The sequence below is a fragment of the Eutrigla gurnardus genome, assembly GCF_963514095.1.
Source record: "Eutrigla gurnardus genome assembly, chromosome: 6".
NCBI classification, from domain to species: Eukaryota; Metazoa; Chordata; class Actinopteri; order Perciformes; family Triglidae; genus Eutrigla; species Eutrigla gurnardus.
In genome coordinates, this window is record NC_139920.1 from 24,152,806 (window position 1) to 24,173,550 (window position 20,745).

General features: G+C 43.2%; 2 protein-coding genes across 3 annotated transcripts in view; one reads left to right on the forward strand and one right to left on the reverse strand.

Annotated features, from left to right (window-relative positions):
* Positions 1 to 537: 537 nt before the first annotated feature.
* pfn2b (profilin 2b) lies at positions 538 to 8,414 on the forward strand. Of its 2 annotated transcripts, none has more exons than XM_084012074.1 (3): positions 538 to 888; positions 3,587 to 3,779; positions 6,104 to 6,291. In XM_084012074.1, the coding sequence occupies exons 1-3, from the start codon at positions 760 to 762 to the stop codon at positions 6,199 to 6,201; spliced, it is 420 nt and encodes a 139-aa protein (XP_083868200.1). In that variant the 5' UTR covers positions 538 to 759; the 3' UTR covers positions 6,202 to 6,291. The 2 variants fall into 2 exon arrangements, with proteins under 2 accessions (XP_083868200.1, XP_083868199.1); XM_084012073.1 differs by lacking the exon at positions 6,104 to 6,291 and adding an exon at positions 6,494 to 8,414 and having other exon boundaries at positions 552 to 888.
* The window catches only part of rnf13 (ring finger protein 13), a 33,316-nt gene continuing 19,628 nt past the window's right edge, over positions 7,058 to 20,745 (reverse strand). The window contains exons 5-10 of the mRNA XM_084012072.1: positions 18,030 to 18,117; positions 17,083 to 17,173; positions 16,449 to 16,554; positions 16,221 to 16,314; positions 11,397 to 11,477; positions 7,058 to 11,215 (exon numbers count right to left, since the gene is read on the reverse strand). Of these exons, the coding sequence (XP_083868198.1) occupies positions 10,845 to 11,215; positions 11,397 to 11,477; positions 16,221 to 16,314; positions 16,449 to 16,554; positions 17,083 to 17,173; positions 18,030 to 18,117 (831 nt within the window). The 3' untranslated portion in view covers positions 7,058 to 10,844. The remainder of the gene's footprint in view (positions 11,216 to 11,396; positions 11,478 to 16,220; positions 16,315 to 16,448; positions 16,555 to 17,082; positions 17,174 to 18,029; positions 18,118 to 20,745) is intronic.

Here is a 20,745-nt window from a genome sequence, read left to right on the forward strand (position 1 = left end):
CCTGCCCAAAGTATAAGATATTTGGCATCATACAGATATATATAAGCCATGTATATTGGAGATTCAAAATGACATGGTCAGCATAATGAGATCAATCACTCAATGTTTCACCTTGTGAAGAACTAGTGGCGTTTTGAGAGTGCTTTCCCTGTCTTTCAGTGCATCAAGTGTGACCCAAATGACTGCTGGCTGTGTCAATTTGCACTGCTGATTAATTAAAGTGTGTGTGTGTGTGTGTGTGTGTGTGTGTGTGTGTGTGTGTGTGTGTGTGTGTGTGTGTGTTTGTGTGTGCGTGTGTACATATTCTTTATATTTGCAATATTAAGTATATGTATCTTAATTGATTTCACCTCCCCAAAAAATCGAACGAGTCATAAAAGTATAACAAAAACGGTAGCTGAAACAAATAATTTATGTTTTATGAGAAAAAATAGTCTGTCTCGCTTTCTTTTTGCCACTATATATCCATCCGCCACATAGTATATTATTCAATCGGGCGGTAGGGCGTAGAACGACCTAGGCGGAGGGATTTCGCGAGGACTACACCCAAGCGCCAGTCCGATTGCAGCGGCTTCTCTTCATTGCCTAGACCAGAAGAAAGCCGGGACGTGACGGAGTCGGGGGTTCTGTCTGCTGGAGGCCCTTTAGACCACTGATAAACACAGCTTCCTCACTGCTTTTTTCCGTCGCTCAAGAGACGTTTGTGACCTTACTCTACCCTCCGTATTTTTTCCCCATCTTACAACTAATTTCACAAATATGTCCTGGCAAACCTACGTGGAGAACCTGATGGCTGATGGCAACTGTCAGGACGCGGCCATTGTTGGGTACACGGACGCCAAATACGTCTGGGCATCGTCTGCCGGCGGTCCATTTGCCTGCATGACGGTTAGTATGCTGTGTGTGTCAGTATCTGGGGGTTACACGGGAGAAAAATGTACATTTGTGGACGCAGGAGTGTTTGTCTGCATAGCCAGGCCTTGTTGAATGTGAATAAGGCGAGTGTGTGTGTGTGGTACACATGGTATCCGTTGGTCAATCAAGATGCATTGGCACGTATGCACCCTTTCTGCTTTTCAAAACCCCCACACACTAGTCGTTTTTTTTCTGTTTCATCCCTTTGCGAGATATTTATCGGTACGATACAGTTTCACCGTTCCCATTAAAACAAAAAAGAGCTACCCCACCAGCCGGGGATAACCAAGACTAACGGTACCGCGAACTTAGGCTAAAAAAGGCTAACGTTAGCAAGGGAGCTAGCTTCGATTAGCCGTGTGTGCTGTTTGTGTCTACAGGTCAGATAAGACGGGCGGAGGCATGAGAATTTATTCTAAACCAATGCCCAGTTAATTTAAATGCTGCCTTTTTTTGTGTGCTGCATGCCCATCTTCCAGCAGCATTGTCGGGTAAGTTAACGTTGCTGAGCAAAAACTCCCACCTCGCCGTTAGCTCAAATCAGGCTGGTCATTCCCGTTGGAAAATTCATTATTAGCTAACGCTAATAGCGCAAAGTTAGCGGTGCTAACACGCGTTCTGAACGCTCTGGCGCGACCGTTGGTCGCCCGTTTTTTCCCTACACGGCGTCTGTGAATCACTGCCGCGACCGCCCCTTATTTTCCAAGATGGCGGGTGCTCTCCCATTCATTTCTTTCATGGAAGCTATTTCAGATTGTCAGATCCCCCGGTTATAATTTGTAGCAATGGTCGACATTTGTACACGTTTAAAAAAAAATATATATATACATCTAACGTCTTTAAGTTACCACACGTAGACCTCAATAGGTGGTCGCGTTTATGTGCAATGTAACATGGCTGGATAATAGTCTCCGATAATTCTTCCAGCCTCCATTTTGTATGTTAAGTAAACTTGAAGACGGTAATTAAAATACTTTTGTGTAGTTGAATCTGACTAAACGTGTCCTTTTCATAAGCATGTTGTCTATGAACGGATACGCCATGCTACAGACATGTGAACGAGTGTGCCGCTGCAGAGGTTACTTGGGAGTGTCCACTCGGGCCGCCGAGTTATGTTAATGTTGCGTTTTCTTTCTCAATTTAAACTCGAATTGATTAATTGATTCGATATTCTCGCGTTTCCTTGTCCGTGTGGTAGTGTGGGGGACGCTCACGTGAAACCAGAGCCGGCTTGCTGCTAGCGTTAGCCATCCTGTTTTTTGTGTGGGTTTTTTCCGCAGACCCGGAAACATGTGCTAAACAAAATCGTCTGTCGTGATGCAGAAAGCTGAACGAGAATGTGTGAAACTACGTAAAAGTTTGCGAATGTCTCATTCGACTTCCACCGGGTGAAAGGCGGTGCATGTAATTAATTTGACTAGGCCCGACCATATAGCTAGCTAGCTCGCTAGTTAGCCGCCATGCTACCGTTATCTGAGCCAGTAGAAATCCTTTGCGTTTCTCGATTTTTCCTGAAGGGTTTCGCGTGTGCCGTGACTGTGCACTTCTGGAGTGGAGGGGCAACGCCTTTTGTTCTGCAGATTGGTTCAAAGAATAACTAGGGTTTAAGGGCATGTTTTTAAAACAACGAGGCCTTTTTTATACCTCCCTGAATTCTCAGCATTATGTAGTGGGCCTTTTGAGATTTCATAACTTTTTTTTATATTGCATTTGTGAAGTTTGGATTAGTTTGGTAACTGAGAAATTAGTCAAATATGTATTCAGGAACAGTGTGTCCACATTTCTTAATTGAATTTCCTCATGCATCACTTTATGCATACATCTCCTTGTTGCATTTAGTGTCGCTTGAAGTATGCCCAATGCATTTTGACTGTTACTTATCTTGCACCATAATAAACTTTCCAGGATGGTGTGCTTCTGCTCCCAGTACAGACAATGTCTCATTTTCGGGAATACGGTTAATTCCTCTGTAAATGTATATGAAGAATGCATTTTGAACTTTTCACATTAAGCTGCTGCACTAGTGCCATAAATGGATGCAGTGGGACATGCTTTAAATCCTAGACCGCCACAATTGCATGCAACTAGTTCCAGGAGTGAATAGTTAAAAGTACACTTGCAAGTAAGAGATGTATGACTTAATGAAAATCCACAAGTCAGTATTTTGCACATCTTCTCTCAGATAGATGGAAAGATGATATCTCCATCATAGCTGTTGTCTGTTTTGGGATTAAGTAAGGAAACTGGCTCAGTTAACCTGCAGATGAGACAATTATCACACTTAGTTTTTGATTAACTAAAAAATGTTTAAAAGACATTTTGTGACAAGGTCGTGTGTAAATTGAGTTTTTGAAAAAAAATTAGCTGCTCCATACATTATGCAAAAATCAGGGTGTGTCCAGTGTTACCACTGCAAGGCATTGTTTATAGAGGGAAAAGGAGAAAATTTGGAGCCAAGGAGAGGCTGAGGAATAACGTGTTTTTTTTTGTATAGCATTTAATCAGTCTTCAAAGGCTTCACAGCGCCCACATTTGGTGCAGTAAATGAGAATTATGTTCGAGAGCAATGAAAAAACGCCCACAAATGGAAAAGACTAGGACTTTCTGTCTGCATTAATAGACCTTTCGAATTTAAAAGATGTACCTGACTTCTTGATTTTGTTTTCTCTAGCCTGAGGAAATCGACGTGATAACGGGAAAGGAACGCACAACATTCTTCACCTGTGGGATAACCTTAGGCAATAAAAAGTGCTCCGTAATCAGGGACAGCATCCACATTGAGGGGGACTGGACAATGGACATCCGGACAAAGAGTCAAGGAGGAGAGTCAACATACAACATTTCTGTAGCCAAAGCCACCAAAGGTGAGCACCACATTAAGTGTTTATCACAAACGTTTTAGTAGTGCTGCAGTGACAGCGTAGCCTGCTTAGACATAGTGCTATTTAGCTACATTTAGACTTGTGTGTCGTCCATGCATGTGGGATAGATCTTGAATGCACCTTTCCTCAATATAAGACAATGATTTAAAAAAAAAAAAAAAATGTTAAAATCACAGGATGTTGTAATTGAAATTAATTTAATGTTGAAGAACTGTGTCCCAGCTAAAAGTAATCTGCAATAGTACCTACTTTGTTTTAGAGGGGGCAAATTCATATAAAGATTGTCAATGGGTGAGGGTGAATGGGTAATTCCCTTAAATTAAGTCTTCCATTCTAATAGTTGTCAATTTTAGCTGTATTGCAGTTTTTATATAATTTGGATAATGTTTTGTTAGCACTGGGTAGACTAGCCATCTTGCATATTACATGATAACAATCCTGTTATTGACTGCATGTTTCTTACTGTTTTCTCTAGTAAACCATCTTCTATATCAGTTGTCTAGAAATATTTTGTTTTCTTATGACATATTTAATTGAATGATTTAAATTTCCTTTTGGTAATACCACGCATTATGACAATGTCTTTGATAAAACTATATTAAAAAAACAGCATTGAATTTGTGGAAAAGGTTGCCTAATTAAAGTCGATGAAATGCTAATCCATACTAGGGTACTGTTCAGCCTTAAACTTCAACATCCATTAGTTTTCATCAGTCAAATTTGAAGATATATCAGTTGGCTTCAACTTCAGCAAGCGGGATGCTTGTCAACCAGAAAAGCAGTAAAGCTGGCATGTGATTTGTGCCTTGCATAGTTGCAACATTTCACCCCAAAGGAAATAAAGTACTTAAAGCAAACAAGTAAAATATAAGCATATTTGTTTATATGAAAATTCAGATTTGATCAAATGTAACAAGTTGCTTGATCAATTTCCTAAATGGCTATTTTTTGTATGATACAAAGGATTAAGTCCCTTTTTTAGGGCCTTGACTAAGGGTGAGTTTTCATGTTGCCTGTATGGGCCTTAATGCCCTGTCCTCCCCACTTTTCCCAGACACTACTAAAACTTACTGGTTCTGATTCTCACTCTTTGGGCCAAGATTTCCCAAGATCTTTCTGAACTGCATGCGTCTTTCTTTTCCTGGTTAACACTCCCTACCCTCAAAAGTATGAATCTGTTCCCCTGCTCACATGCTTCCACTCTATTCCTGGTAAAATACTTATTCAGGCACTTCAGGGCTCTTAAGTGTATTGAGGAGAGGTACCACAAGCATGCTGCTGTATCTGCACGTGTGCTGCTTTAGTCATGGTTTTTAGTATCCCATAGGACTTTCACTTTCATAGTCTTTGCTGCTGGCATGGTGTGTATTGATTACAGGTGAAACGAGGGCTAGTCTCTCCAAGTGGAGTGTGGTAAACTAAGAAGTACAGACAGGGTGATGATGGATACCGATTGTAGTATTACGACATTTGTACATTGCCTGGTCGATTTCGTCTATATAAATTTGGAAAGGAGATGATTCGTAAACTTACAATGCACAAACTTTGGCTGGGGCTTGTTGCCAAGATATGTCGGACCAAATACATCAGTATAGATATAGGATGTTTATATGATGAGCATTGCTATTTGTGCTTTCAGAAGATGTAGTGTTTTTGGAAAGATAATGATCTAATCGGGTTCATTTGAAACATAATTTGAGAAACAAACTGTACTGTCCAGCTCTTTAAGTTTTGTAGAGGGCTTAATGCATGATTGTTTTTGTCATAAGCAGCAAGTTAGCTTCAGGTATGTTTTTAAAAAATGCTTTGCAATGCATTAATGCATGTAGTCTGATTTTGTCAACTTGTGAATTGGTTTTACTCCAGTCCAATACTCGTACTTACCATGAGGCCAGAGCATGATGTGGACAATTGGCCTTTTCCCCACCCAATTAAGAAGTTGCGCTATATGAAACATGGCTTTTACTCCTAGTGGAAGTGAGCAGATAATGTGACTCGGCAAACTAGAGCTTTGTTCCTGACTGGAAAAACGGCTTTGCATGCATCCTTCACGTTTCTTCTCTCGCAGTACTTGTGCTGTCGTCCCGATTTCAATGTGTGATGTCTTGTTTCACCACCACCAGCAGCACTGATAAGAAAATGAATGTTTAGGCTTGATGATGCCTTCAGACCTTTATTTCTTTGTGCGTTCTCCTGCTCTGTAGCTGTCTCGTCTGCCTGCTGCTTTTGGCTCCGTGCTCTTCTCTTTTCACTTGTGTGATCTCTGCACCTTCTCTAAATGTCCCTTCTGTCTTCTTTTCTTTCAGTCTTGGTCTTGGTAATGGGCAAAGAAGGGGTCCATGGAGGCGGATTGAATAAGAAGGCATACTCGATGGCAAAATACTTGAGGGATTCAGGGTTTTAGTATAGTTTTCACGGTAGCTTATGTGGTGTAGTTGAGGGAGAGGGAAAAAATAAATAAAAAGGAAAACAAAACATAAAACCTAAAAAATAAATAAATAAATAAATAAAAAATTATGAAGTCGGTGTCTACCCCCCCTCCTCAAATGGAGCATTTCTAACAAATCGCAAGGTTCAGGCGCTGTCCTCGTCAATGTAGCCCCACATTTTAGCAAGGTTGCAATAAAAGTATATCTTTTCCACTCCTGTTATCACCATGTCCATTTTAATTTGTTTTTTTCCTTTGTGTACTCCAGCATTGGTAGTTGTCATGGGGAAGGAAGGTGTCCATGGCGGGAACCTCAACACGAAAGCATTTGGCATGGCTGACTACCTGAGGAAGTCCGGATATTAAAGCAGCCTGTACCAAGCCACCTAGCAGCTCACCCTTACCACCCTGTTGCATTTCACACTACTTCCAGTCCTAGTTGGTAGTTACTTTGTTTTTCTCTTTCTGTTTTCTCTCCTCCCCATTTGTTATTCCATATTTTCTTATCCTCCCCCCTCTCCCCTCAACACACTTGCTGTGTACTCTTACCCCCTTAAGCACTACAAGTTGATCCATAGCAAAGATGAGTATGTTGCTAACAGGATGTCATGAAAAATCTGTAGTTAAACAAGACCAGCATATTCTGGCCAAACACCCAGACAATGAAAGCTATAGTGTCAATTTGAAGTAGATATTCCTTTCTTTTCTGTCATGGTGCCCATTACTTATCCCCCCCCCCTAAACCCGATCATCCACTTTTCCTCCCCTAGCAGCCAATGACTTTGGAGCAGTAACCGAGCTCGTCACGTCTTTTTTTTTTTTTCTTCTTCTTCTTCATTTACCCAATCAAGTTGAGGAGGGGAGACTGCGTGCTTCTCGGTCCACTGTTTCCCTCTCACCTACCGTTGCCCCCAATCCACACTCCCTCCCTTCCCCTTTTGTTTCCACATCCTGTTTGCTCAAAGCAGGCAACACTACAAATCTCACAGGAGACTAGTCTTCATCAAACCCTTCACACCAACCAACCAGTCCCCTAACTCCTCTCCTTTCAGATAATCTGCTCTGTCCTGGATACATTTTATAAAAGGTGGGGAGGAGGGGGTGGGGGCATGTCTGTGTGGGGGGGGATGCTCGGATCAACTCTTTTGACGATCACGAGCATTGGTCTAGTCCAAATGCTGGAAACCTCTCCTCCCGTCATCACAACCTCCTCCCCGACTACATGAAAACCCCATGGACATTCCACAGTAACAATGGCTCAGGCACTTAATACTATTTTGTTTGCCTGCTCCTGTAATATATTTTTTTTTTAGTTTTTTTTTTTAAAAGGCTGCCATTTTGGACAGTAGATTTCCCAGCATATAACATCTGGATTGTGTACAGTTTTTTTTTTGTTTTTGTTTTTCCTTTTTTATAGGACCAAGTGTTGTCGCAGCTCGGGTGTTTATACAGTTGCTCTAAATCGTGAAGGATGACTAACTCCTCCTGATGAAGGAAAAACTAACCAGATAGTAATACTTACCATGGTTAAAAAAATATGAAGACACGGGGGAGGTAAGGGTGGGAGTATCTGAAGAAAATTCTCACTTCATTATTTTTTTTCTTTGTTTAGAAAAACAAACATGCATTTGTACAAACCCATGCTGTGTTGACAACTACAAAACTGTGGAATAAATTGCCTTTTACTCTATAGTCAGCTGAGCTCTGGGGTATCGCACGGTCTGTCCGCATTCAGTACATCTAACTGTAACGTCCAACTGACAAAAAAAAACCCCTTTCAAAAGTAGAAATGACACTCAATGGGAGATGGGATTGGTTGGAACAAAGACGCTTATGGTTGTCTTGAAACTTAACTGCAGAACCTGTTTATCCTGTGCCATAATATAGAGATCTGTTGCTGTTGTAAGATGGATTTTACCCACTGTCCACAAGTCATTACATTGGCACTTTTTCTTTTTTTTTTTTCTTAGCTTCAGCTCCAATGTTTAGGCCTTGTGGGATGTGTACTCATAAAAAAAAAAACAGTTTCAAGTCCTGTTTGATGATTTATGTTAATTTCCTTTTATCTTCACCACTTTTTTTTCTCTTTATTGCATCTGATTTCATATGCGTAAAACCAAGAAATGCCATAAATTGATTTATCACCTTGTTTACAGACAGATCAAATAAATTTATTCCAACCAGATAAATGTTTTTGTCCCATTTCATCACACTGAGTGCTTCCTCTCTTTTTAAAGGAATAGTTCAACATAAACATTAACTACAGATTTCTTCAGATGAGATGATGCTACCATATCGTTGTTAAATGTGAAGCAGCCGGTTAGCTTAGCTGCATACAGAGAAACTGCTAGCCTGACTGTCCAAAGGGCAAACAGCAGGACTTCTCAAGAAGCGGGGTCTTATCAATATAAGGCAAAATGTTAGAAATTCCAGAAATGTGAGCTGCATCGTCTATTGGACAGGAGTCTGTCAGAAAAAGGGATTACCACAGTGTTGGCATGACTGCAGAGTAAATCCTGGCATTATCTTAAAATAAACGGTGCAGTTTTCCAGCCGATTCGGTAATCCTGTTTCACAAGATGGGCCTTGGGACAAGAATGTATCATTCCCAGAGTCACGCTTTAGTTGACGGCACTGTTGATAGCTGGTTTGAGTAGACTATCTGTAGCTGGTAGTGTTCTTTGTTCTTACATGGGTTTTTAATAAATCGAGTTTCAAAGTTCATTTCGGACAGTTAACAATCTCAACCTGAGGGTCATTGGGAGCCGCCCTGAACGTATCGATCTTATCAGCTATCAGCAGATGGGAGGTTTGAAACTCAACTTGAAAACCTACGTGGATGATTTGCCTTAAACCATGTGGGGGGAAATAATTGAATATTTCCATGACAACTGGGTAAACTGCTGATTAAGGTCATGTGATATGATTGAAAGCTCACCTTGGGATGAGAATGTTTAACTGGTGCATTCAGTAATGTAAAGTGTCTTTTTTTAGGGTACCTTTTTATAAAATAAAAATGGAAAAGCGGTGTAGAATGGCAGCAAAGGCCCCAAGCCGCTCTGTAGGGATGTTATGGATCATGTGGGGCGCTTAAAACCCTAAGTCCAACCCGGAAAACCCTAATTTTGAGGTAATAAAATTGCGCTCTAAACTGACGATTTGGTGATATTTGACTAGAGGTCCCCTAATTGCCACCTGCTAATGAGCCATGCTGCACTTAAACGGGCTGATTTGCATCAGATAATGGTCTCATTACTGAAGCAACGATGAATTCACTGCAGCTGCACATTGTGGCAACAGATTAGACCAGGGATGTCCAAGAAGGGCCAGTGTGGGTGCAGGCTTTTATTATGTATTATTTTACTCAGCCCAGAACTTAGACACCTGAATTAACTAATTAATTAACCATGGTCTTCAATTAAGACCATGATGATCCCAACCGGCGTCTACAGAAGTCAGATTATTGGCTACGTTGCATCAAATCTGGAGTGTCATAAAAAAATTGAGCAAATGATAATTAACCATGACAATGTTCCTCGTCATGTGTTATTTTCATTTTATTGAAGTGAATTTGTATTGAGAACATACATGAGCAGGAAAACACTAACGCGACAAAAATACATCAACTGAAAAAAGGCAACAGGATTCATGAACAAATAAATCAAGCCATGTTATGAAAAAAAAAGGTGCATTTACTATAAACTGTATTAAAATTAGATAAGGTCAGTTAAATGTATTACAAGGCCTATCAACCAATAACTGTGTTAAAAGGAGTGATAGGTCTAGAGCAGCCAAAAGAAGTTAACCACAGGCAGCGTGGACATAGTTTCCACTCAAGAGTCTCTCCACAATTTCGACGTCACAAGGAGAGCACATTCTTTCACTCCGAATGTGTTTTCTCAACTCGGCTTTTGGCTTCAGTCTCTTAGTTTGACTCATTGTAACAGATGAACCGTGGCACAACATACAGACGGGAGCGCCTCGGCTCCTTCGTACATGAGGCTAGAAATAAATTGGCAAAACCATATTGGCTTTAAATGTTTCTATGCTTGCTGAATGTTCATTTCTTTCCATTCTTTTTTTGTTTTTAAACAAAGAAAATGCTGCATAGCGTTTCAAGGAGTGTGAGTGTAGCATGAACATGTATGTACAATAATGAAACTCCCCCCGTCATCTGAAACGTGTAGGATAGGAGATAATAGAAGAAGGTGTAACTTATTGTGATTTATACTTTTTTATATATACACAGTACTTTTACTGAACAAGCATGATCTTGTGTGTCTGGGACTGTTCCACTTATCTGTGTCATCTTTTTTTTATGACTAAATAAAGTACAGTATAAAAGTCTACTGTACGTCACTGTCGTCAGTTAAATCAGCCGAGCGGCTCTTAAGATATTCTCACAGACAAGCGGAAAGCACTTTATCTGTAATCATGTTAAAAATAAAACTGAAGGTTTGTATTCGAGCTTGTAGGAAGGATAAATTACAATGTCTTGTAAGCAGTGACAGAAAAAAAAACTTGATGATTATGTTTCGTGACCCCCCCTCCCCCTCCAAACGAAAGTCTCTGTGGCTGAGAGGTTGGGAAGGGTGGAGGGATTTAGTGCCAGGAATTAGTCAGGCCCTGGGCAGGTCATGCTCGTGGCCTTCAGAGCAGGGCTGCTGCATCTGCACCACCACGGTCTCCACGGTGACCTCTTCCTCGCTGTCGCTGCTGTCCAGGTCGTCGTCCTCGTAGTCGGAGGACTCCTGGTCTTGCTCGGACCGCGACGCCCCCGACATGGTGCCGAAGGAGTGGGCGCTGGTGGAGGCCAGGGAGCGCAGCAGAGGGGTGCTCTCCGACACCTCTTCGTTCTCGTCGGGGCCGCTCTCCCCCTCCTCCGAGTCGGAGTCGGAGTCGCCCTGCGACGGGACCACCTTCTGCTTGCACACCGGACACGTCTTCTTAGTTTTGGTCAGCCAGGGGTCCACGCACTTACTGTGGTAGGCTGCGGATAACAAAATGCACATTCAGCACAAAAGTGTATTAGTCTTCTGAACAAACGGCGATTTAACAACCCTGTTTAAGCCGGCTATGTGGGGTAAAGGATCTGTATTTTGCCAGCCAAAAAAAAGGTTTTAAATCTTAAGATTGAAAGCATTTCATTTGTTGCTCCACTTTAGACTCACCATGAGAACATGGCAGGACTCGGAGTTTATCGCCTTCCTCATATTCGTCCAAGCAGATGGCGCACACATCGTAGTTGTCCCCTGTGTTCAAAAAGACAACACATTTACTATACTGGGCATTGATAATACTGATGATGCTGGTCTTGTGATTCTTTCAGATTTCAGATATCGAAACCAAAAGTTGTTCATATGTATCAATTCTTGGTAAATAAAGTAACATTTGTTCAAACGCTGATACATAATATGCCAACCCAAAACGTCCAATATCTAATATGTACGTTTGATTTGTGGCCATCGTATATGCAATAATATAAGTGCAATAATCCACAATGACCCTCACAGTTATAAAACAACATGCATGAAATCAGGACTAATAAAAAATGTTAATATTTGCACGGCTCATCATACTGCAATCTGTCTGCAGGAGCAAGAAGACAAGTCTCTCTGAAGGTCATTGACAGCAGGTGTGTCCATGACGTGACGGCACAATAAGGAACTCCAGCTGCTGAATAAATCTCATTTCCTTAAATTCTTTTAACTGTGTCACTTTTGCGCAAAAGAAGAAGCTCAGGAATGTATTAACGCACTCCCTTTCAAATTCCTCAGCGTTCTTCTCATTCTCCTTCCCTTCCTCTTCCCTGGCCCGGGCTGGACGGAGGGAGCAGGGCTGTGGGCCCGGTGTGTTTATGTAAGCTCTAAATGAGCATGTTTTCCCCGACTGGGCTCTCTGTATCCATGCCAGGGCTGCATGTGACCGTATAAGGATGGGGAGTCATACCGACCAGCCCCCCCCTCCTTCCTCCTCCTCCTCTCCCCCTCCTCCTCTTCCTTTCCTCTCCAAGCGTCAGCAACTTCAAGCTCAAGTCGATGTTTTCAACTCCCTCTTTCCCACTTTTAGCTTTTGTTTCTTCCTCTCCCAAACATCCCCCCCCTCCATCTACTTTTTTAACCCAACACTTGTCCTCTCTTTCTGGACATAATCCCAAGCGAGCCTACCATTTTCCCCTCTCTTCCTCACTCTCCAAGCCCAGCGCTGGACATTCGGAGTCAGAGAGCGGGAACGTTTATGCAGGCATGGATCCAGAGTACACTCAGGAAACGCTGAACTGTGGCTCGAACTGAGCTATTCTCAGTGACACAGAGAAAAAAGGTTCAATGACTCTCTGAACTCTAATGCCCTCGTGGTAATTCAGGTATTTATTTCTTCAGTTTTGGCCACCGTTCCTTAACGTAATAATAACGGCAGTCAAAAGGTGAGACATCACAAAAAAATAATCTAAATGAATAAAAGGGCAAGAAACAGCAGTGATGAGGCCTCCAGGTTTACAGCACTCCTGCTGATCAAAGAGCCGGCTGTGGACGCTCATTTCTGGAAGCTTCTAGAAGTAATGTCATTAATGTAACCTGCACATGTGAGCACACAGTGTGTGTCAAGTGTTAAACAGATACGTTTTGATAATTTACACTGCAAGTAGCTAATTGCGATAATGATAAAATATTACCATTTTATTTAGAGAGAAACTACTTATTTTTTTGGTATTTTGACTCGAGTCAGCTTGGACGTCGGGTAGTAAAATATATTTTCCCGAGGCCGACAACATCTTATTCATGTTTTGGCAACGCATGCACGTTTTCAGTTGTTGGGAATCCCTTACATGTACGTTTTGGGGCCAGTAGCACATCATAAAAGGAGTCCCCGAGCCAGCTCTTCTCCCCGTCTACGTTTCATTAATCAGCCTGGCCTGCCAGCATTCCTGGCTCTCAGAGGAACCACGCTGTCCTACTGAGCTCCAGACCTCCCCGAGTGAGCGGGGCGAACGAAAGAGAGAGAGTGACAAAGTAAAAAATGTCTAAACCGACTCGTCACAGTTTGCCACTGGTTGAGCCGTCCAGACATGGGCAACTGGCACCGAGGCCGGTGGAGAGAGAGCTCCTCTGTACTGACATCAACATGCCTCACACACAGACGGCTGAGACACTGCAGCTGCTCTGTTCAGTGTGTGTGTGTGTGTGTGTGTGTGTGTGCGCTCAGCTCCACGCCTATGGTTAGGAAGTGGAAAGCCGGGAGAAAGGAGAGGGGGGGTGGAGGGGAGGGATCAGACTGGAGTTCAGAGGTCAGACGGAGAGTCCAGCCTCTCTCTGACTCACCAAGAGTCTTAAACAACCCCCTCCTAGTTTTTTCCACAACCAAGTTTGCATTTCACTTTATGTGTCACTGGTTTTTTGTGTAGACGCCTAAAATCCCGCCGCCCAGAGGACCAGAGCTCGCCGTCAAGCGTCGGGCGGCAGCCTAAGTAGGGGGATGACGCAAGGCTCTGCAATAAAAACCCAGAGCCTAAGTCAAGTTAATGGCAGAGCGGCACTGTACAGCCGACGGCTGTGGCAGCTGGTATGACATAATCCTGTACATTTACGCACATCTTATGTCGCATGCTGCTGCTCAGACCGGTATTGTGTGCTGATTACACGGGCACTGTTTTCATTAAGGCTTTGTGCTTCATCCATACAGCCTCCCTTTGTGTTAGATACTATTCATTTCACCATTGGCTCCATTTCCATACATTCAACTCTGACTATTATCCAAAAGCGTCCAAAAGAAAGGCCGATTGAAACATGAATTCAAATATTATCAGCAAATATTAATGCTCAAAAGCAGCAATACGTGTGAGAAAAAGATGGGTGGGGGGGGACACACTCAATAATGGCATGTTTGACAAAGTGTTTTGCAGACTTGGTAGATAGGTGGATGCCTGGCTCGATGCCGGTCTGAGCTCCTCTGCCGGATGAGGTAGGTGGTGGGCGGACTCACACACTCATCAGCACAAAAGGCATTCTGCCAGCACAGCGGCACTGACGAGCTAGTTAATCTCTTCTAGAGGTGACTTTACTTTACTCCGAAAATACATCATCATATCCCAATCATAAAAGCACAAATGGTTTCTGATGTCACTGTTAAAATGTTGTCTTTTGCATCTCAAGAGACAAGTTGGGAGACTTCTCAGCCACGTCTTTACGGTTCTTGGAGCCAGCACCTAGTGGCCATTATGGGAACGGCAGAAGACATTCGCATAATGGCTTCAACATGCACAAGTGGTGGATTGCAGCTTTAAACGTACTGGTACTAACACAGCATCAGTGTTCCTGTTCACTATGGCTGCATCTGCTCAAAGCCCCCCAGAGTCCAAGCTCAGCATTATCTGCTGCAACGGAGGCCCAGTGGTGCCATTAGGCATCCTTCCCACTCTGTGCACGTACGCAAAACACGCACGTGCACGCTCTGAACCCCCCCCCCCCCGTTCAGGCACGCTGCCCAAGTCTTCAGGATGGGGATTGGAACAGCAGTGAATCTCCAGCATCACAGTGACTTCGGAGGCGCTGAGCTGTCTCAAAAAAATGCTACGGCGAAAAAGAGTCCTCATGTGGGCCACATGAGAGAAAGAAAAACAACACCATCAGCGTGCTGTAAGCAATGACCGCCGGTATGCCGACGAGCTACTGTAACAGCAGCTGTGTGATTCTAGCTGGATTTGTTTCTGAACAGACAGCGAGTCTCGTATTATGCTGATTACACACATAGCGCTTCTGTAATATTGTCGCAAGCCCAAAACAAAGCGATCGCCTTTTTTTCCCCCTTCCACATACACTTCCTTGTCAAAACCTGGCGCCTACATTACCCACAATGCAAACTCAACTACCAACAGTTTGGTTGAAGATTCAGGGTTGACATGGCACGCTTTCCAACAATAAACCGGGTTGGACAACGGCAGCAGTGTCCCACTAGCGTTCTGCCAGGCTAGCCGTGCTCCAGAGGGCAGGACTTAGAAGGTGATTAGGTGGAGATTTGGCGTCCCTCTCCCTGGGAGCACAGACCTGTGCGGCCCTGGAGGCCGTTTTTCTTGGACATCTGAAACCCCCCCGTAGCGGCCAAGGTCGGCTTTAGCGGTGCCGGGTGGAAACCCTGAGTCAGGGCTGGCACGGACACCAAAGCGCACAAACCACAGAGCATGACGTGACAAAAAAAAAAGCTATCTCAGTTAGCCATGCCGCTTTTAGCTGGTGTGTCACACGTGCATCCGTTTCTGCCGGGCGGGAAGGAACATCCTGACTCATAACCCCCCTCAATTAGCAGCACTGCGAGGGGGCTACTTATCATGCACCGCCTGTAGTCTGTATAGCTCCTCGGTGTTCCCCTGCACAGCTGATTGTAGTCAAAAAAAAAAAGCTGCTACAGAGCTGGCACAAACCCCTTCTAAATACAGTGACCAACTCTTGACCAGCACAAAGTGGATTTGCATTGCAAAACAATGCTATAACCTATGTGACCCTTGTACCGGGACAGAGGGGGAAGCCAGAGGCGGGACTCTAAGGGCTTCAGGAGCTCCACTTAGAAGATCTAGTCTCGTATATCTTCCTCTCCTCACAAACCAGCAGCACATACTGTACATCGACTCAACACGTCCGATATGAAAAGCTCAATACACTCATCTTTCAACCCCCCTCAGGCCTCTAGGCATGACTGAGGACCACATTCCAAACCATCAGTCATGTGTCTCAGTCTCAACAGAGAGGAGCTCTAATCTGCCACGGAGGGCTTTGTGGAAGAAAATCATGTCCATATTAATCCGATTAGCTCCAAGGTGCAGCGCTCCAGGATGGAATGAAGTGTCGTAATACACTGATGACATCTCTCTCCTCGGGTTAAATCATGTGAGAAAGAGCAGCGTGGTAGAGGAGCAACTCCACAGACTGTAAGGTCAACAACAAACAGACCCAGAACTATTTAAAATGATACAGTAAATGAGATGTCTGAGATCGCCTCCATACCTTTCTTGTACTTGTGGATGGGGAGTTTCTTTAGCTGATCTTTGCGTAGACGGCTCCTCCGAGCCCGGTGTCGATCCTGGACAAACTTAGTGATCTATGCACAGCAGTGGGGGGATCATCGTATTTAGCAACTCTAACAGTCGAGCAAAAATCCTTCAGTAAAACTACATTTAAGTAAAATTTAACATGCTCCCTACTTCATTAGGAGAACGTTAAAGATGTACCTACCATGAACACAACAATGAGGATGAGGCAGATTCCCACAATGATGAGGAAGGGGATCAGATAGTATTCCAGGGGCAGGCTGAAGTCGGGCATGAGGACCACATGTCCCCTAGACAAAACAAGCAGAGCCCTTTGTCAGGTGTTGGCAGGTAATACAAACACACAGAACATTACCTCCACAGAGGCTGTTATAATAGGCAACATTACGGCGAAATTATATTGTCCCACTTCAAAAAAGTGCACAGTCACATACAGGACCCTCTATCAACATAATGACATTCACACTAATCGTTAATGGGGTCTACTTCTCGTCACAGAACTCCCCCCGACAGCAGCGATATCTCGGCACCCGTCAAATTTGTAATAGCAAGCAGTCTAACAAAACTCCACTGCCACTACCATGTTTGGTGTTCATTCCTCGGCATAAGAGTTAGGAATAACTTTCAGTATTTGGATGGTATCTGACACCACACACACACACACACACACACTCATACATACACACACACACACACACACAGCAGATGTAAAACTAAATAGGTATCTCTTCCCGATATCGCGCTGAAAGGCCGAGGAGGAAACGCCTGCTTCTATACACATTCCTGGGCAGGAAAGTGAGGTTTGTGTTCAGACTTACCCCTTGTCATACGTGAAGTCTTCTTTCAGAGAGTTGGCAGTGTGTTCGCTCACAAACACAGAGGGAATGTCAATCTGCTTCATAACATCCACTAAAAAAAAGGTAAAAAAAACAAACAAAAAACCTTTAATATACCATGTATATTCACTCCGTCTGCTGATGAAGACAAATGAGATGCGGTTACCTCATCGCTGCACAAGTAAGTCAATTAATCATTTGCTTGATTCACAAATTCTGATGAATGCATAAACCTTTCCTCCGTCATTTTGGCGCCCAAAAAACTGATTGCAGCTTCTCAAACATGCATATTTGCAGGTTTCCTTGGTCTCTTGTGTGATTAATAATAACTCTTTGGGTTTTTGACTGTCGGACCAGTATGTTGTGGAAAATGTCAACTCAGACTTTGGGGAATTGTAGTAAAAATGAGCATATTTAAGAAAGAACTTTCATGAGCAACATCGTGGAATTATCAGATTTCTTGCCCGTTGAAACGTTGAAGCTCAGTCTTCAGCTAAAGCACGCTCACACCGTCAGTTAGCTGAAGACGCACCGGGATAACTTCCATCAACAACAACCGGCTTCACGTCAGCTTGTGACATCTACTCATCTTAAAAAAAACTAGGACAAGAAGCCTTCAGGATAGTTTTACGACTGTGCTGCACCGTCTCGAGTGAGAATACAGGCGATAGCTAACTGAAAGCAAACCCCAGACACCATCATATCATGAAAGTACGATATGGAGCAGGGAGTACTACGGTGCTGCAGGGGATCACATCCTTCCTCGCGTACATCTGGAGACTCGAAATGGACTTCTTACTATAAAAGTAATTCCCTCAGGCTCAGGCATGAAGAGGAAAACAAACAGAGGCATGTAACCAGGTAGCTGTGTAAGGTGTTAAATGCTAAGATGTGCTACAGAGAGGGGGAAGGAGGAGGAGGTAACTTACGATCATTGGATCCCATACTGATCAAGTCCTCAGACGCCACATTGTGAACAATGGCTGCCTTGTAGCCAGCTTTCTGAGCATTGAGGACCTGTGAGGAGACAAAACAATCACGCTCCGATTGTTAAATGATCCCAAACACCTGGTGATTATTGCAAACAGGCCCAGTGAAGGTGCTCTGTGTACTAACAGGGTGTTCTCTGTCAGATAATGTGACCAAATTATGATTTCCAGTCTTTGACAAAGCAGGTATTGAAAAGTATTTTGTATTATGTCATTTTATCTGACCGCCTGTATTAACTGATTAAATGTAGCCACGTGCAGTAGTATAGAAAACTGAGGATGTGATACATCGAGATGCATCGGGGAGAATTATGCATTCGCGTTGTTGGGAGGTCAATCGTAATCAGATTGTGAAACCAGTGAAGTGTCTGTGGTTAGGAGGGTAAACTGCGCTCGGAGGCTTTTAGAGATGGTCCAAATACTACTAGATGTTTGCGTTTCATGCCTGAGCTACTCGTGGAAGCTGGCTGAGCTGTAACTGAAGACCCAGAAACAGGAAGCGTTCGATGATAGGACGGGAAACAAGGAGACAAAGAAAGCCACATGGTCAACGTGGAGTGGCAGAGTGGGCTAAAGGTTAGAAGAAGGTGCTCTATTATAAGAAGGGATGACAAATGCTGGAATTCTGCACACTGGTTTTTGCTTAATAAGAAAACATCTCCCATTCCGACCTTCCCGGCTTTATCTCGGTCACCTCTGCTTGTTTAGACGTGCCACACTCGGTTTATTCTGTAGAAAACACTATCGGCTAAGAATAATTTAACACTCAACCAGTAATCCAAATGCAAAGCAAAGAACGACCACGTTCATTATTATCATCAAAATGTTAAATGTTGTAATTAAGTTCAAAATCCATCCATTTATAAGAAGCAAATTCGTATTTTCTTTTCAGAGCATGTTTTTGTTTGGAGGCCATGTTGTTTAGGCACACACTTTCTTTCGTTTGCAGCATTCTGATGACAAATATGGGCTAAGATAGTGTGTATGTGTATCTATGTGTGTGTGTGTGTGTGTGTTTGTCTTAAATGTGTTTGAACAGTTTGCATAAACATCCACACTCATTAATCATAGATGTGTTCCGTTTCAGAAAAATAGTTAAGCCTCTCATCGCTGCATTAAAACAGATGCTACAGCTTTCAGTGTAACCTGTTCACTGTGTGTGTGTGTGTGTGTGTGCGCGTGTGTGTGTGTAGCCGTTTGTATTTGTCCATAACAATGTATTCAAATTCTTCTAAGACACTAAACATAGATGTTACTTAACATAATAACTTGTCAACCATTTAAGCAAGAAAGATGTGTCATAAATGGGACTTTAGGCATTAAGACAGGTGTCCAAACACTCTGAAATCCTGTAAAAACCATCAGCAAAAATGGTCCATTTTCACTTCAAATCTTTTCCAAGTGAAATCCCCAGCCAGTCGTGCTCATGCTGAAGACACTTTAAAACAAAAAGCATTGAAACAAGGATCCTTCCTGCAGCGGAGGCCACAGGCCTATGTGTGCGCTGCATCATGGATGCAGGAGAAACGGATGTAATGAGGATCTTCCATCTGCGAGCTTGTTTTTGTGGCTCTGACAGAGTCGAGCCGACGGTATCCTGCACAACCATTGTTGCGACTGATTGCTCGCAACAGATGTGGAGGAGGAAATAGGATGTGACAATATAATCCTGGTATGAATCATTGTGTGCTCTTACACAGACAGAGGTAGACTTCAGATAGGGAATGTTTCCCCTGAAAGTTGCTTTTTGCATCAGAGTGACTCAAACTGATTGGAAATAACGGGAACGAAGGCACAAAAACTTTGTAAAACAACCACTTGTTTTAGGGCCAGATATAGAGAATATATGCCTGATAATCAGACTGAACTAACTTTTTATTTTACTTCATAATTCAGTTCCGCAGTGAGTCCATGTTGGCCCATTTTTCATAGATTCCTGCTATTATTTGGTCCTTATTTTTCTGCCGGTTCTCTATTTTTCTGATGAAGAACCCCCCCCCCCCCCCCCCAAACCAAGAAACCTCTGACTACCTCGGGTGTTCCTCCTCCCAGGGAACACAAGACATCTTTGAGTCGCTGAAAAATGCGTGTTTCAGATGCCGTTAATCAGGCGAAGACCACATCAAATGCTGTCAAGACATTAACATCAAAGATCAATGGCTTCTTGTTCAAAGCCGACATTTAGCTTCCCATCGCCTGAGGTGTTGTGGACACATACGGAGAAAAACAACTACCAGAACATACTGAACATTACAGATAAATACTATCTCAAATATTACAATAACATAATCTATGATTGCCCCCCCCTGTTGAAGATCTCTGCTTTAAACCACTTCTGAATGAAGCCACAGAGGAAGTTTTGGCGTTAATTATTACTCAGAGCACGCGTGACCCTCCTGTGCTAAATTAATACCTGACCCAAAAGCAGACCGTGATGTGTGGCAGTGGAGACCGTAACCAAGGAAATAAAAACCTGCTGAGTAAACGGTGACACTCTGAGAGGTGTGACAGTCATCTGCTCTGCTAAATTATAGATAGGGTGGAAGCTCACACCAACCTGGGCAGCTAATGAGAGTGGTGCGTTAGCCCTGCAGCTCTAAAGCAGCATTGTGGTGTGAGGAAATCCATTTAGACCTATGAGGGGTGAACTGTGAAC

Bases quoted from the DNA above. Each gene is read 5' to 3' on its own strand.
- pfn2b (XM_084012074.1), top strand. From the start codon at position 760: ATGTCCTGGCAAACCTACGTGGAGAACCTGATGGCTGATGGCAACTGT. The intron at 889-3,586 runs GTTAGTATGCTG...TGTTTTCTCTAG, and splicing joins GTCCATTTGCCTGCATGACG to CCTGAGGAAATCGACGTGAT. The intron at 3,780-6,103 runs GTGAGCACCACA...CTTTTCTTTCAG, and splicing joins TGTAGCCAAAGCCACCAAAG to TCTTGGTCTTGGTAATGGGC.